Source organism: Dendrobates tinctorius, unplaced genomic scaffold (assembly GCF_039654945.1).
Source record: "Dendrobates tinctorius isolate UK_male_01 unplaced genomic scaffold, ASM3965494v1 ptg000060l, whole genome shotgun sequence".
Lineage (NCBI taxonomy): Eukaryota > Metazoa > Chordata > Amphibia > Anura > Dendrobatidae > Dendrobates > Dendrobates tinctorius.
In genome coordinates, this window is record NW_027361728.1 from 3,409,623 (window position 1) to 3,426,449 (window position 16,827).

General features: G+C 44.6%; 1 protein-coding gene across 3 annotated transcripts in view; it reads right to left on the reverse strand.

The window, feature by feature from the left end:
• The window catches only part of LOC141092473 (probable cation-transporting ATPase 13A5), a 544,666-nt gene that overhangs the window by 425,118 nt on the left and 102,721 nt on the right, over positions 1-16,827 (reverse strand). For all 3 annotated transcript variants that reach the window (XR_012232811.1, XM_073578638.1, XM_073578637.1), the window contains exons 4-5: positions 10,150-10,220; positions 9,595-9,675 (exon numbers count right to left, since the gene is read on the reverse strand). Coding sequence is in view for 2 of the 3 variants with exons in the window: in XM_073578638.1 (XP_073434739.1) it covers positions 9,595-9,675; positions 10,150-10,220 (152 nt within the window). In the remaining variant the exon portion in view is untranslated. The remainder of the gene's footprint in view (positions 1-9,594; positions 9,676-10,149; positions 10,221-16,827) is intronic.

The following is a 16,827-nucleotide window of genomic DNA, read 5'->3' on the forward strand; positions in this document are numbered from 1 at the left end:
TCATCACCCATCTCTCCTGAACCCCAATCAATCACCCTTGTATCTGTTTCCTATCAATGGTATGTATCCTGCCTGCAATACCTTCATCACCCATCTCTCCCGAACCCCAATCACCCCTGTATCTGTTTCCTATCAATGGTATGTATCCTGCCTGCAATACCTTCATCACCCATCTCTCCTGAACCCCAATCAATCACCCCTGTGTCTGTTTCCTATCAATGCTTTATCTGTCCTTTTAGATCTGACCATTTGCATCTGTGCTTTTTTTTTCTGAGTTCTAATTAATCGTCTCCTGTGTCTGTGCAGTCTCCCTACTGCTCCTCCCTCCTTCTGATCACTCCTGGCTTGTTTGATGTGCAATTGACTTCTTATAAATTCAGACTCAGAGGTCTGTCTGACCTTGGTCTGTCTTTCCAAGGATATCTTCTAAGGATAATATCTGAAATAATGCCTGAAATGAGCCTGAAGTGACCAGAAGGTACGACTATATGCTGCATTTACATGTACTAAATTTCTTATGCCTTCTAAATTACTCTCACCATGCTGACATACGCTCTAACATTTTTGGCTCCATTAATCCTCACTCACCTTCGCTATCCGCTAACCCTAGCACCCGCTAACCAAATAATAATCTCTCCTTCCCTCTTGCCTCCCCACCTGACCTCCTCTGCTAACCTGCTCCTCAACCTCAGAGCTCTCCTAATAAAATACAAAACGAGCCACCCACTCTCCTTCTCCCACATGCTCTCCCTCTCTCTGCTTCTCCTCACTGATGGCGACATAACTCCCAACCCTGGACCCCCACAGCTCTTACCTCCCATTACTACCCCCTTCTATCGTTCCAAAACCAGCACAAACACCAGAAATCTTTCCCACCACAAATCCGTGCCCCTGCAAAGCACCACCCTACTCCCATTCTCTGGATCACTCTGGAATGCCCACTCCGTCTGCAATAAACTCCATGTGATTCATGACCTCTTTACCTCTCGTAACTTCTCCTTCCATGGCCTCACCGAAACATGGCTGACACCCTCCGACACCGCCTCCACTGCTGCGCTATGTTACGGCGGCCTCCACTTCACCCACACTCCTCGCCCTGGCAACAGACATGGCAGAGGAGTGGGCCTTCTCCTTTCTTCCAACTGCATCTTCAACCCAATTCCACCTCTTCCCTCCCTTGTCCTCCCCTCTTTTGAAGTCCACTTCGTCGGCATCTATTCTCCCTTCAACCTCCAAGTGGCCATCATATACCGACCTCCAGGCCCAACCACTGCCTTTATTGACCAATTCTCTACCTGGCTCCTTCATTTTCTCTCTGCTGACATTCCCACCATCATCATGGGTGACTTCAACATCCCCATTGACACCCACCAGTCGGCAGCCTCCAAACTCCTGTCCCTTACATCATCCTTTGGACTTACTCAGTGGTCCTCCTCAGCCACCCACACAGATGGACATACATTAGACCTGGTCTCCACCCGCCTCTGCTCTCTTTCTAACTTCACCACCTCCCCTCTCCCTCTATCTGACCACCATCTACTCACTTTCTCATCCCTGTCCTCCTCACCTGTCACCCATGTCCAGCAGCATGCGCACCCCCGCAGAAACCTCACACATCTAGACACTCGCACACTCTCTGACTCTATTCTACCACTGTCCTCCATAGCTTCACTTCACGACACTGACACGGCCACTAGTTTCTACAATGCCACTCTTGCATCAGCCATCGACTCAGTCACCCCTGTCATGCATAACAGAGCGCGACGAATCAATAGACAACCCTGGCACAATAATACCACTAAAAAGCTTCGGCAAGCATCTAGAATTGCAGAACGGCGCTGGAAGAAAACGCACTCGCAAGACGACTTCACTGCACTCAAACAATCAACACTTGCATTCACATCAGCTCTCACCTCTGCTAAACAGGCCTTCTTTACATCCCTTGTATCTTCCTTATCCCACAACCCCAAACAGGTGTTCAATACTTTTAACTCCCTCCTCCGCCCACCTCTGCCACCTCCGACTTCCCTAATCTCTGCCGAGGACTTTGCCACACACTTCAAAAACAAGATAGACCAAACACGGCAAGTCTTTATTGCCCAACCACCACAACCCCTTTGTATACCAGACCAATGCCCAAACCCCATAACCTCCTTATCTAAAATCACTGAAGGGGAGCTTGCTCATCTTCTCTCCAAATCACACCTCACCACTTGTGCACTTGACCTTATTCCATCCCACCTCCTCCCCAACATCACCACCACTCTTATCCCATCCCTAACCCACCTCTTTAACCTATCACTAACTTCTGGTACCTTCCCTTCTGCTTTCAAACATGCCACAATCACACCTATCCTTAAAAAGCCAACCCTCGATCCAACACCACATCCAGCTATCGCCCAATATCGCTGCTCCCATTCGCTTTTAAACTCCTGGAGCAGCATGTCCACACTGAACTTTCCTCCCACCTCTCATCTAACTTGCTCTTTGACAATCTACAATCTGGCTTCCGCCCCCATCATTCCACTGAGACAGCCCTGACCAAAATAACCAACGACCTACATACAGCTAAAGCTAATGTACAATACTCTATACTCCTGCTTCTAGACCTGTCTTCTGCTTTTGACACAGTTGACCACTGCCTCCTACTACAGATCCTCTCCTCCTTTGGCATCAAAGACCTCACCCTATCCTGGATCTCCTCATACCTTTCCAACCGCACATTCAGCATCTCCCTGTCACGTTTCCGCCAGACTTAGGGCCTGCTGTTCCGGTCACGGCCTCTAGGAGGCGCCGGACCGCCACTTTATCGTCAGACTCAGGAACGGCTGTTCCTGCCTCGGCCACTGGACAGGGCCGTGGTTCTGTCACGTCAGGCTCAGAGCCTACTGTCCCGGCTTTAGCCTCTAAGAGGCGCCGGTCTGTCACGTCGCCGTTAAATTCTGGGTCTGCTGCTCCTGTCGCGGTCACTAGGAGGCGCCATGGCTCGCCCGGGAGTTATGGTGCTGACAGAGTAAGGGCACCTGCGCAGTCATCTGGTGGACGCAGGCTCCACCCCTCTGTCAGTCATCAAGAGGTTACTGCATCTCCATCTGGCCTGGTCCTGGGGGCGGTACTGATGACATCATCAGTCCAGGAACCTATGAGGGGTGACCTGATCCCTGAAATACCTTGGGACTGGTCTTGCAAGCCGCCAGATATATTCTTGGTTCCCCTGTGTGTTACTGTGTGAATTGCTTTCTGAATGACTGACTGACTTTGGCCTGGACTTCTGACTCTCCTTCTGCCTAACGATTCTGTACCTCTGCGACTCTCCTGGTTTATGACTTTCGGCCTGAATCTGACTCTGCTTCTGTCTACCGTTTTTGTACCATTGCTGCCCGACTGGTTTAGACTCGCATATCTCCACGTTTGTGTCCTGTATTGGAACACCTTTCTGGCGACCGTCCTGCTCTGGTCACTGCTCCTATTCAGACAGCGCCTCCTGGGCTCTGCTATAAATCCAGATCCCTGTATAGGGGTAAAGGGTATCAGTGTTTCTCGGGGTGTTGCCTGGCTGCAGCCCAGACCCGCAGGCGGACGTCTCATTATATCCGGCCATATAAAAAAAAACTGCTTCTTGTGTATATATCCAGCATATACAAAAGCAGTCTCCCTGAACTTTTTTTTCTCTCCCTTCTTCTGACTGAGCTGATTTCTGGCCTAAACACCTGGTTCAGTGCACAGCCTGAAGGAGCACTTTCATCTTCCTGCACCAGTATGCTGCAGTCTGGAGCCTTCAGAGAGAGAGCTGAGCGTCAGAGATCCATACTACTGAGACATCGGCCTCTGGGCAACTATGGCTATGGTTGCCCAGGGGCACAGGTATTGCCCGCAGATGCGGCTAAAGTTTTATTGCCTATTGCCCTTTCTTTTGGTCAGAAATCTCAGTGTGTGAACGCATATGTGGATTGTGGATCTGAAGGGAATTTTATGGATTCTTTGGTTGCTAAAAGTCTCGGTGTACCCCTATTAAGACTTAATGCCCCTATAAAAACTACGGCTATTAATGGCACATCTATTGTCCAGGAGGGGGTTAAATTTGTTACTGACAAAATCACTATGTCGGTGGGAGCATTGCATACCGAGGTTATGTCATTTTTTGTGATGGATAATTTGTCTGCTGCAGTCATTTTGGGGATGCCATGGCTACGCCAGCATAATCCAGTCATCGACTGGCACCTAGGCGATGTTATACGCTGGAGTTCACACTGTCAGGAAAACTGCATGTCGCTAACAGTAAACCAAGTTAAAGTTAAACCCCTCCACATACCGTTTGCCTTCAGAGATTTTGAGGATGTCTTTTCTATTGCAAAATCTGAAAAGCTACCCCCTCACAGAAAGTATGATTGCCCTATAGATCTGATTCCAGATGCCCGTCTCCCAAAAGGGAGAATATTTAATCTCTCAGGTCCAGAGCGTCAGGCTATGAACGAGTACATAGCTGATAGCTTAAAAAAGGGGTTTATTAGACCGTCCATTTCACCAGTTGGAGCTGGCTTCTTCTTTGTAGAAAAGAAAGATGGTGGTCTCAGACCCTGCATTGACTACCGGGAATTGAATGCAATCACTATAAACAACCAGTACCCGCTTCCACTCATCCCTGATCTTTTTAATCAGCTAATGGGAGCCCGTTGATTTACTAAACTGGACCTCCGGGGGGCATACAATCTAGTCCGCATAAGAGACGGGGATGAGTAGAAAACAGCCTTTAATACCCCTCTTGGCCACTTTGAGTACCTGGTAATGCCCTTCGGACTCAGTAACGCACCTGCCGTGTTCCAGCACTTTGTAAATGACATTTTCAGGGACATTTGTGGGGTGTATGTCGTCGTGTATTTAGATGACATTTTGATTTATTCTGCTGACCCTGTGACACATGCTCAGCACGTTCGCTCTGTACTGCAGAGACTGCGAGAACACTCCCTGTTTGCTAAACTGGAGAAATGTGTTTTTTTTGCTGAGGAGGTACAATTTTTAGGATATGTGGTTTCAAGCACAGGCTTCCGTATGGATCCTGCCAAGATCCAACCTATTAAAACTTGGGTGCAACCCAAGTCGCTAAAAGCGCTGCAGTGATTTTTAGGGTTTGCAAATTATTACCGAAAATTCATCAGGGGTTTCTCCGAAATTGCTAAACCACTCACAGATTTGACCCGAAAAGGGGCAGACGTGACCAATTGGAACCCTGAGGCAATTCAGGCTTTTGCTACGTTAAAAGAGTGCTTTGTAGCCAACCCAGTTTTGGTTCAGCCTGATTTGGACCGCCCGTTTATTGTAGAGGTGGACGCCTCTGAGGTCGGAGTGGGAGCAGTGCTGTCGCAAGGCACTGCATCACTCACTCAGCTTCGCCCATGTGCCTTTTTCTCCCGCAAATTCTCTGCCACTGAGAAGAATTACGATATAGGTAATCGGGAGCTATTGGCGATCAAATGGGCCTTCGAGGAATGGCGCCACTTCCTCGAAGGCGCCAAACATAAGATCACTGTGATTACAGATCACAAGAATCTGACTTACCTGGAGTCAGCAAAAAGATTAAATCCTAGACAAGCGAGGTGGGCCTTGTTCTTCTCTAGGTTTGATTTCTTAATAACCTTTCGTCCTGGTACCAAAAATGTGAGGGCTGATGCTCTCTCTCGAAGTTTCTGCCCCTCACAGGCTGAGGACTCGGAGCCAGTTCCAATACTGGCCAATGGTATTGTTGTGTCGGCTGTGTCTCTGGACCTTCTGGAGGAGATCCGTAGGTCCCCAGAACCAGTCCCTGACTCGACGCCCCCCCAGAAATTGTTTGTTCCAGCGCCGTTTCGCCTACAAGTTCTGAAGGAGTCGCACGACTCCGTCCTGGCAGGCCATCCTGGGGTCAATAATACCGCCAGACTTGTGACTAGGAGTTTTTGGTGGCCAACGGTAGTTAAGGACTGCAAGGATTATGTACTAGCTTGTGAAATCTGTGCTCGCGCCAAGTCCCCTCACAATCGGCCTGCCGGCTGGCTCCAGTCCATGCCCGCTCCAGAGAGTCCATGGACCCACATCTCCATGGACTTCATTACTGACCTACCACCCTCAGAGGGGAAGACATGTATCTGGGTGGTGGTGGACAGGTTCAGTAAGCAATGTCATTTTGTTCCCCTCTCTGGATTACCTAATTCAGAAACTCTGAGTAAGTTGTTTATTGTTCATGTAATAAGGCTGCATGGCGTTCCAGAGAATATCATGTCCGACCGAGGTACCCAGTTTGTTTCCAAATTCTGGAGACCATTCTGCAAACGTATTGGTATTGAATTATCCTTCTCCTCCGCTTACCACCCTGAGACCAATGGTCAAACGGAGCGTGCCAACCAGGCTCTAGAGCAATATCTTCGCTGCTATGTCTCGGAACATCAGTCTGATTGGGCGGAACATCTCCCATTAGCTGAGTTCGCTCTAAATAACCAGTACCAGGAATCTATCAAAACCACCCCGTTCTTCTGCAATCATGGTTTGCACCCACGTTTTGGTTCATTTTCGGCCAAGATGTCGGAGCTTCCGGGAGTAGAGAATTCCATACGTCACTTAAGGACAATCTGGTCGGAGGTGAACACAAACTTGAAAGGGTCCCAGGTCAGGCAGGCTTCGGCCGCAAATAAACGGAGGTCCACGGGGCCGCACCTAGGAGTTGGGGACAAAGTTTGGCTGTCTACCAGAAACATTAAGCTTAAGGTGCCATCTGCCAAACTGGGGCCCAGGTTTATTGGTCCCTACGAGATATTAGAAGTAATTAACCCGGTAGCCTTTCGTTTAAGGCTCCCTCAGTCTTTTAAAATTCCTAATGTTTTCCACAAATCCCTTCTCAAGGTGTACCGCTCCCCAATTCATCCCGTCCAGTCCCCTCCTCCTCCAGTTTTGGTCAAGGGTGCCTTGGAGTACGAAGTCCAGGGCATCCTTGATTCCCGTTTAGTGAGAAAGTCTGTGCAATATTTAGTTCATTGGAAAGGCTATGGCCCAGAGGAGAGGTCCTGGGTCCCCGCTAGTGACATTCATGCCAAGGGGTTGATTAGAAGGTTTCACCTCCTTCACTCTGATAAACCGGGTTTTGAGGGTCCGGAGGCCCCTCTTGGAGGGGGGGGTACTGTCACATTTCCGCCAGACTTAGGGCCTGCTGTTCCGGTCGCGGCCTCTAGGAGGCGCCGGACCGCCACTTTATCGTCAGACTCAGGGACGGCTGTTCCTGCCTCGGCCACTGGACAGGGCCGTGGTTCTGTCACGTCAGGCTCAGAGCCTACTGTCCCGGCTTTAGCCTCTAGGAGGCGCCGGTCTGTCACGTCGCCGTTAAATTCTGGGTCTGCTGCTCCTGTCGCGGTCACTAGGAGGCGCCATGGCTCGCCCGGGAGTTATGGTGCTGACAGAGTAAGGGCACCTGCGCAGTCATCTGGTGGACGCAGGCTCCACCCCTCTGTCAGTCATCAAGAGGTTACTGCATCTCCATCTGGCCTGGTCCTGGGGGCGGTACTGATGACATCATCAGTCCAGGAACCTATGAGGGGTGACCTGATCCCTGAAATACCTTGGGACTGGTCTTGCAAGCCGCCGGATATATTCTTGGTTCCCCTGTGTGTTACTGTGTGAATTGCTTTCTGAATGACTGACTGACTTTGGCCTGGACTTCTGACTCTCCTTCTGCCTAACGATTCTGTACCTCTGCGACTCTCCTGGTTTATGACTTTCGGCCTGAATCTGACTCTGCTTCTGCCTAACGATTCTGTACCTCTGCTACTCTCCTGGTTTATGACTCTCGGCCTGAATCTGACTCTGCTTCTGTCTACCGTTTTTGTACCATTGCTGCCCGACTGGTTTAGACTCGCATATCTCCACGTTTGTGTCCTGTATTGGAACACCTTTCTGGCGACCGTCCTGCTCTGGTCACTGCTCCTATTCAGACAGCGCCTCCTGGGCTCTGCTATAAATCCAGATCCCTGTATAGGGGTAAAGGGTATCAGTGTTTCTCGGAGTGTTGCCTGGCTGCAGCCCAGACCCGCAGGCGGACGTCACACTCCCACTCCCACACTACCTCCTCATCCCACCCTCTCTCTGTTGGAGTCCCCCAAGGCTCTGTTCTAGGACCCCTAGTCATCTCAATCTACACACTTGGTCTGGGGCAACTCATGAAGTCCCACGGATTCCAGTTCGACCTTTATGCCGATGATACTCAGATCTACCTCTCTGGCCCAGACATCACCTCTCTGCTCTCCAGAATCCCAGAGTGTCGATCAGCCATATCCTCCTTCATCTCCTCTCGCTTCCTTAAACTCAATGTGGACAAATCTGAACTGATCATCTTTCCCCCATCTCACAGATCTTCCTTACCCGTCCTTTCTATAACAATTGACAACATCACGCTTTCCCCCGTACCGGAGATCCGCTGCCTCGGAATAACCCTTGACTCTGCCTTGTCCTTCAATCCGCACATCCAAGCTCTCTCCACCTCCTGTCGCCTCCAGCTCAAAAATATTTCCAGAATCCGTCCCTTCCTCAACCCTCAATCTACTAAAATGATTGTGCATGCCCTCATCATCTCCCGCCTTGACTATTGCAACATCCTTTTCTGTGGCCTCCCTGCTAACACCCTTGCACCTCTCCAGTCCATCCTCAACTCTGCCGCCCAACTAATTCATCTCTCTCCTCGCTACTCCTTCACTTCTCCCCTCTGCAAATCTCTTCACTGGCTCTCATTCCCTCTGCGTATCCAGTTCAAATTACTAATACTGACCTAAAAGGCCATCTACAACCTGTCTCCTCCATACATCTCTGAACTAATCTCCCGATACCTTCCCTCACGTAATCTCCGGTCCACCCAAGACCTTCTTCTCTCCTCCTCACTTATTCGCTCCTCACCCAACCACCTCCAAGACTTCTCCCGAATAGCCCCATCCTCTGGAATTCCCTGCCCCAACACGTCCGGCTATCAACCACACTCGGATCCTTCAGATGGAACCTGAAAACTCACCTCTTCAGGAAAGCCTACAGCCTGCAATGATCCCCGCTGCCTCCTCACCACTACTGGAGCTACCACCTCACCATCACTGGAGCTGCTTCAACCCCCCAACCTTCTGTCTCCTTCCCCACCATCCTGTAGCATGTAAGCCCGAAAGGGCTGGGTCCTCTCCCCTCTGTATCAGTCTGTGATTTTTAGTTTGTTTGCTGTAAGTGATATCTGTAATCTTTATGTAACCCTTCTCATGTACAGCACCATGGAACCAATGGTGCTTTATAAATAAATAATAATAATAAAAAAAACTCTTCTTGCTGTCAATTATAAAAAAACTTATCAATCATGCAACTGAATGGTTTATTAGAACAAAGTTTTTTTTTTCTAGTGAGCTTTCTACACATATAACCAGGTTGGATTCCAATAATGAATGTTTTATCCACTGAGAGCAATCAAAGTTATTCATAAGTGACAGCAATTCATGCATCAACCTTTCATTTTACAGTTAATCTGCTTTAATTATAAAAATTGGTAAAACATAATTCCAGATATTAGATTGATGAAAGGATAGGAGATATGGGTGTTTATACCTGACTTCCTGTTCTTCTTTGACAAGACCAAAACTATATTTTGCGTGTATATCTGAACAAGAGAGGTCTTTTTCCAGAACACTAAAATGAAAATATCTTTGATTATGAATTTGATTGATAAAGTACAGTATTAAAAGAGTCATCCATTACCTTACTCTATGGAGATAAGCAATTATAAGCAGGCACTTGCTAACTACTTGCCTTTTCTGTTGTGTGACTATCTCTCCCAGCTTAGAGTGCTGATGATGATTCTCTTACTTTCATGTCATGCTATGTCAATTGAGCAGTTCTTTCTCTTCTGTGACTGTCAATGTCATGGTGACTGATAGCTCCCTGATCGGCAGATCGAAAGTGAAGGAACAGTTCTTTTGATGTGATGTCACAGGAAGTAGGAGAATCACTGCCAAAAGAGGTTCTCGACCGCTCTGAGCCAGGAGAGATCATCACAGGGCAGAACAGGCAGGTGGTTAACAATGTCCTGTCAATAAGTGCTTAGCCCCATAGAAAAACAATTAAATCTTTGATAACATTAAATTTTATTTGTAGTTCACTTACCCAATTTTTATAAACTTGCTCTCAGAGGGAATCCAGACATATCGTATTTTTTGGACTTGTATATATCTTACCTAATTGTATAAATGAGAGAAATGAGTAAGCAATGTATAATAAAATTACTTTTATGTATCACAATTAAAACAGTATATGGGCCTATTGCACATTACTCTACTAATGAGGTTTATCCAATCAACCCGTAAACTATTCTAAATACAGACATGAAAGGAGAATAGGAACTGAGGTTGTATAATTTAGGATTAGAGAAACCAACAAATCCTAGTGGAGACTCAGCAGGTTAAAGTTTAGGCCACAAGTGACCATAACCCAATACTATGGCACTGGTAGTTCTTTAGGTATTTTACAGCAACACTTAGTTAGTGCTTTACTGCTTCACAGGTATCAAGACAGCAAAGCAGAACCTTCTATAAGAGTGCAGAACCACATGTTTTTTTTAAAGATCTTCTTCATTCATAACTACCTTATAGTTCTTACAACTCAACTCATATCACAGATGCCTCACATCCTCTCTCATTGTGCTTGCAAGCAATATGAACATTGTCTCAGCCATGGCCTAAACTACCCAAGGATACACCAATTTTTTTCCATCAGAAAACATACACCTACTATGGTGGCCAATTTTAAAGACTAGTACATAAGCATAATGCATACAATAGGCCTTGTGATAATAATACTATATACAGTATACACACACAGAAGTTAAGATGTATTCTTCCCTGCCAAGAGCACATTAATCCTAAGTATAGTTATAATAAAGGATACAGTATATGCTAGAGATGAGCGGATTATTAGAAATTCGAATTCACAAACTTCACTAAATTTTCCCCAAAAATTTGATTTGTAGTGAATAAATTCATGATAATCTCAATAGTAAAAACATTATAAGTGCTTGAAAAATACACATTGGGTAGAAGAGAGAGAGAGAGAGAGAGAGAGAGATAGAACCCAGCTAACCATAAGACCTTACACTCTACAGTAGAGGGAGGATCCCGGTAACCATAAGAGCTTAGGGTATGTGCACACGCTGCGGATTCTGCTGCGTTTCCGCAGCGTTTTTGGCTCTGCAGAAACGCAGCAGATTTTGCTGCGTTGTACAGTACCTTTATTTCCTATGGAAATAAAAAAAAAAGCTGTGCACATGCTGCGTTTTTTTCCGCGCGGTTTTGCTGCGGTTTACAATCCGCAGCATGTCAATTGTTTGGTGCAGAAACGCTGCGGTTTTACACCTCATCCATTATGAGGTGTAAAACCGCAGGGCAAAACCGCAGAAAAAACGCAGATAATCCGCAGATAAACCGCAGAAAAACCGCAGCACTTTGTCCTGCGGATTTCCTGCGGTTTTCTCTACAAAATCCGCAGAGACTAAAAACTACGTGTGCACATACCCTTATACTCTACAGTAGAGTACAGTAGAGAGAGAGGACCCTGCTGATCATACAGTGGCATTGTTTGCTACCTCACTGTCAAGTTCCTGTCAGCGCCAACGAACTGCCAAGGCTGAACAGGGTGACTTACCCACACCGCGGGGAAGCCCGGGGTCAGATGCTGCTGGGAAAGCTTAGACAGACGGGACCTGAGCAGTGCAGTGAAAGAGGACACTGAGGGAAGTAGAGAGCAGAAGGACCTACGATCATGTGACCACAGGGGGTGAGGCTTAGCGTCCTGCTGCTGGAGATGCCTGCAGGTTGCTACAGGGACCCTGGAACAGGGGAAAGGGGGCCACAGGACAACAGGGAAAGGATGGGGAATCAGAGGGTGAGGAAATCCAAGACAAGCCAAGGTCAGTAAACGAGAGAGCTGATGCGGTACACAAGGGGCAGGCAGAACGTAGCTTATGGTCATACACGGAGATGGCAGCACAGTACAGGAGGAGCGAGCAGAACACTTAAAGGGGACAGAACCAGATCAGAACCAGACAATCATACAGTAGCACAGGCACAAAGCATAGGCACAAACAGGGTCACGAACACTCGGCCAAGGGTCAAAGTATAAGCGACGAGCAATGACCCCACAATGAGGCTATAAGAAGCCTCCCAGAATGAGTCTGTCCAGACTAACCTTTGAACTACCTCATCCCACAAAGTAAGCAGATCATGACACTCACAACTTGCAATTTCACTGGTTTCCTTTGAGGGTTTGCATCAGTTCATGTAAAGAAAATGCTTACAAGTGTTAACATTTGGATTTATTTTCATTGTGAAGACAACAACAATTAGGTCAAAATAACTGAAAACTTTCAGTGCGCATATCTATTCACCCACACAAAGACAGTACTTTATAGAGCCTCCTTTTGCAGAAATTACCACTGCAAGTGGCTTTGGATAAGTCTTTATGAGCTTTCTGCTTCTTATCACTGAGATTTTTGCCAATTCCTCAAGGCAAAACTGCTTCAGCTCTTTCAATGTAGATGGTTTCCTCTGGTGAACAGCAATCTTCAAGTCTGACCACAGATTCTCAATGGAATAAAGGTCTGGGCTTTGACTAGTCCATTCCAAAACATGTACATTTCCCATTAAATCACTCGATTATTGCTTTAGCAGCATCCTTTGGGTCAATGACTTGTATGAAGGTTAAACTCTGTCCCAGTCTCAAATCACTGCCAAACTTAAACAAGTCTTGCTCAAGAATATCCCTATAATTCTTACCCGTCCAAACACACAGTAATCTCCAGCGATCTCAGGCAGTAAGGTAGTTATAAAAAATATTCCTTTATTTCTTTTCATTAAAAGAAAAAAAAGACGCTAAGGGGTGAGCGGAAACATTTTTTTCATATTGATTGACTGGCTTCTCGGGCTCCCCCTTTCCCTTTGAATCAAGGTGTAGGCTGCGATTGGGCCCACCTAAACTGTACATGATTTAAGGACTAGCATGGATCCTCCACTTAACAGGAGGTCAAGATTTGACAAAATCTTTAACAATAACACAGGTACTAATGTGGAAAATACCCCAGTGCAGGAGCTGGACTCCTTGGATAATCTTTTAAGAAAATTAGAGAGGAACAAAGCCAAAGAAATAAAACTGTGGTGGGACTCGATGTCATTACAATCATACTTGGATAGATAATAAGATGATACCAAGAGGGCTTCATATGAATAAAAATCCCACCTTCTCTTCTTATCCAAAGACATTTAAACAAGAATGGGATGAGGTCCTGACTACATGCTCTAATGGTCTAATGTAGAGTTGAGCGATTTTAGTTGGATCGGGTTTCATGAAATAAAATTTGTTTCAGATGAAACTGGTCCGACTAGGGCAAAAAAGACGGAGTTTCGTCTGAAACCTGACCCCAATGCAAGACAATGGGGAATAAAAGTCGGCATTGAGCAGATGAATGTCATCCGCTCAATGCCGACTTTTATTCCCCATTTACTTGCATTGGGGTCGGGTTTCGGACAAAACTCCGACTTTTTTGCCCTAGTCGGACCAGTTTCATCTGAAACAAATTTTGTTTCATGAAACCCGATTCGACTAAAGTCACTCACCTCTAGTCTAGTGCAGTTAATTGTTACACATGAGCAATCAGAATTAGAAAAAGTGAAAGAGGACATTGTCAATACAGAGAAATTGCTGGAACAATACAAAGATTAAAAGGATTTTAAAATCGCCACTGCAGGCATCAATAAATGTCTTGATATATTAGAATGTAAAATTTCAGAGAGGAAAAAAACAAAATATGAAAGGGATCTCAAAGATTATCAATCTGGCAATATTTACAATTAGAAAATAAAAACTCGTGTATCAATACCCCCCAGAGATCCACAAAAACTTAGAAAAAATAAAATTGTGACATTTGCGGATACTGATCCTGAAACTTCTTTTCACTCATCAGTGATAACTAAGGGGGAAACTTCTGACTCAGCAGAAGAGAACTCATTAAGTTTGGACATTGGGGGCTTCTCAAAAAACGCTATAGGCGGGCGGGAAGGAAACATAAGAGAGCCAAGATACCCGCTCCGCCTAAACAAAAGGAAGACTTGTTAAATTGTCCAGTTTGGAATCTGTCGAGTCACATTCTTTCTTCAGAACAAATAGAAATCTTTTCTAAGGGACTAGGATTTTGTCCCACCAATAAATTTGATATTTTCAAGACATTGTTAGATGTCAATAAAATGGCACGTATTTTCACCCTTAAATGCCACTATGCAGAATCGGATGATTCTAATATTAACCATACTACTTTGTCCCTTTATGATTCTGACATTAACAAAACCACTCCTTTTGTTGTACTATTGCGAGTAGCAGAATTGAGACAATTAGAATCAGAATCCAGAACATACGATAAACCCCCTGATGGAGATTTTAAAACCCAAAACCCAGTCACGCCCGAAAATACTAGATACTTTTCAGGAGCTGATTGAGAAGGACCTGATTGCATTGGATCAAAATTGTAATACTGGGAAAAACAATCTTTATAAAAATCAAATTACTGCATTAAACCATCTCAAAAATAACAGGGATTTAATTATTCGAAAGACTGATAAAGGGGGATAGTGGTTTTGGATGCAGCATTATATTTTAAAGAAAATACAATACTTCTGGAATGTTCAAGCCACCTACATTTCCTTGCCTGATGATCCAACACCATTCTTTAAAGAGAAGCTTAAAAAACATCTAGAAGAAGGATTAAAAGAGGGAATGTACAATGAAAAACTATGGAATATTTGTTGGTAGATTTTCTCATTATTCCAATATATCATGCGCTTCCCAAAATCCACAAAAATATCTTTCCTCCCCCGTTCAGACCTATAATTTCGGGGATTGGGTCATTAAATGAGAGACTAGGAGAATAGGTGGATTTTCATTTGCAACCACTTGTTAGGCAGCTACCAGGGTATATTAGAGACACTAAAGCCCTTATCACAGATATAGCTGAACTTTCCTGGAATACCAACTATTCATGGTTGCCATGTGACATAGTGGCACTATATCCATCTATTCCCCATCACATTGCTACGGAAACATTACAAAGCTACATGTCAAAACACAGCTCATACCCTGTAAATTTGAGAAATTTTTTTACTGTCAGCCATATATTATCTATTGACGCACAACTATTTCAAATTTGATGGCAAATATTACTTACAGAAACGGGGAGTTAGTATGGGGGGGAAATTTTCCCCCTGGCTAGCCAAATTGGTAGTGGCAGTTTTTGAGGAAAAATTTATCTTTGATGAAAACAATATTTTCAAAGATAAAATTTATTTTTATGGACGGTATATAGATGACCAGATTTTTATCTGGAAAGGTAGTGACATGGAAGTTGCAAACTTTGTTAATTATCTGAATGATAATCCTTTCAATTTGTCTTTCACTTTCTGCCACGAAAAAAATAAAATTAACTATCTTGATGTGACTTTAGTGGGCAACGATGAGACCATTGAAATGTATCCATATAGGAAAGAAACGGACTCAAATTCCATCTTAGAGGCCTCATCATGTCACCAAGTGCATGTATCTATGAATATACCCATAGGATAACTGATTAGGGTTAAAAGAAATTGTTCTAGACCTGAATATTTTGAAACACAAGTGAGAAAAACTCTATCTAGGTTGCAATCCAGGGGATATCCTAATTGAAGCTTACAAAGGGCAAAAAAAATTGTTGAAAAAATGGACAGGAAAGTACTTCTAAAATCTAACAAAAATAAAGGTGCAGAATTTTCAGGAAGACAATGTGGTAATATAGTATTCTCCACAGAGTTCTCTCCACAGTATCACACCATCACAAATATTATTAAGAAATATGTGCCACTATTATATAAGGATAAAAAACTCTGCAATGTCCTACAGAATAACAGAGTTCTATATATAGCCAAGCGGGCTCCTACTTTGGCGGATAAATTATCCCCTAGTATGGTAACCAGTAATACTTTCTCACAAAATTCTACATGGCTCTCATATAGGGGATTTTTTAAATGCAGCGACAGTTGCTGCATCTCTTGTTCTTATGCACTTAAAAGTAAGTCTTTCACATTGGCACAAACTGGAAACTCTTATCCCATTCATAGTTTTACAAACTGTAATACTCCCGGTGTCATATATTTAATTCAGTGCATGGAATGTGAGGTGCAGTATGTAGGTTGCACTATTACTCCCTTAAAGAAACGCATTAGGAGACATCTGTCCAACACTACTAATCCTGATGCATTAAATGTCTCTGCGGTGTCCAAGCATTTCATTAATTGCCATAACCGAGACCTCACCCATTTCAGATTTATTGGCATAGAAAAAATAAAAAAAATCAGTAAGAGGTGGAAATTTTGAGAGAAAAACCCTCAATCGGGAATCTTACTGGATATTTAAATTATATACAAGATTCCCAACAGGTCTGAACACCAGACAAGATTTGATCATGCAGTACAAGTAAAATAATACCGCCAAAATAATTGTTTTTGCTGTTTCAAGCATGTATTTAACTGTTTAGAAACAGATGTGTATAGTCCTCTTATATGTTCTTTTAATGCACTCTCTGTTTGGTATTGCATGTAAAGTAAATAATTTTGAGAGGTTTTTTTGTGGGTTGTTGTTTTTTTGTTTTTTGTTTGTTTTTTTTCTTTTTTTTCTTTTCCTCTTTCTCTCTCTTTTTAACTTGTCTTCAACCTGAAGGTTGGGTGTGGATAATTGGATACATCAATTAAATATGCTAATGAGGGCATTGCC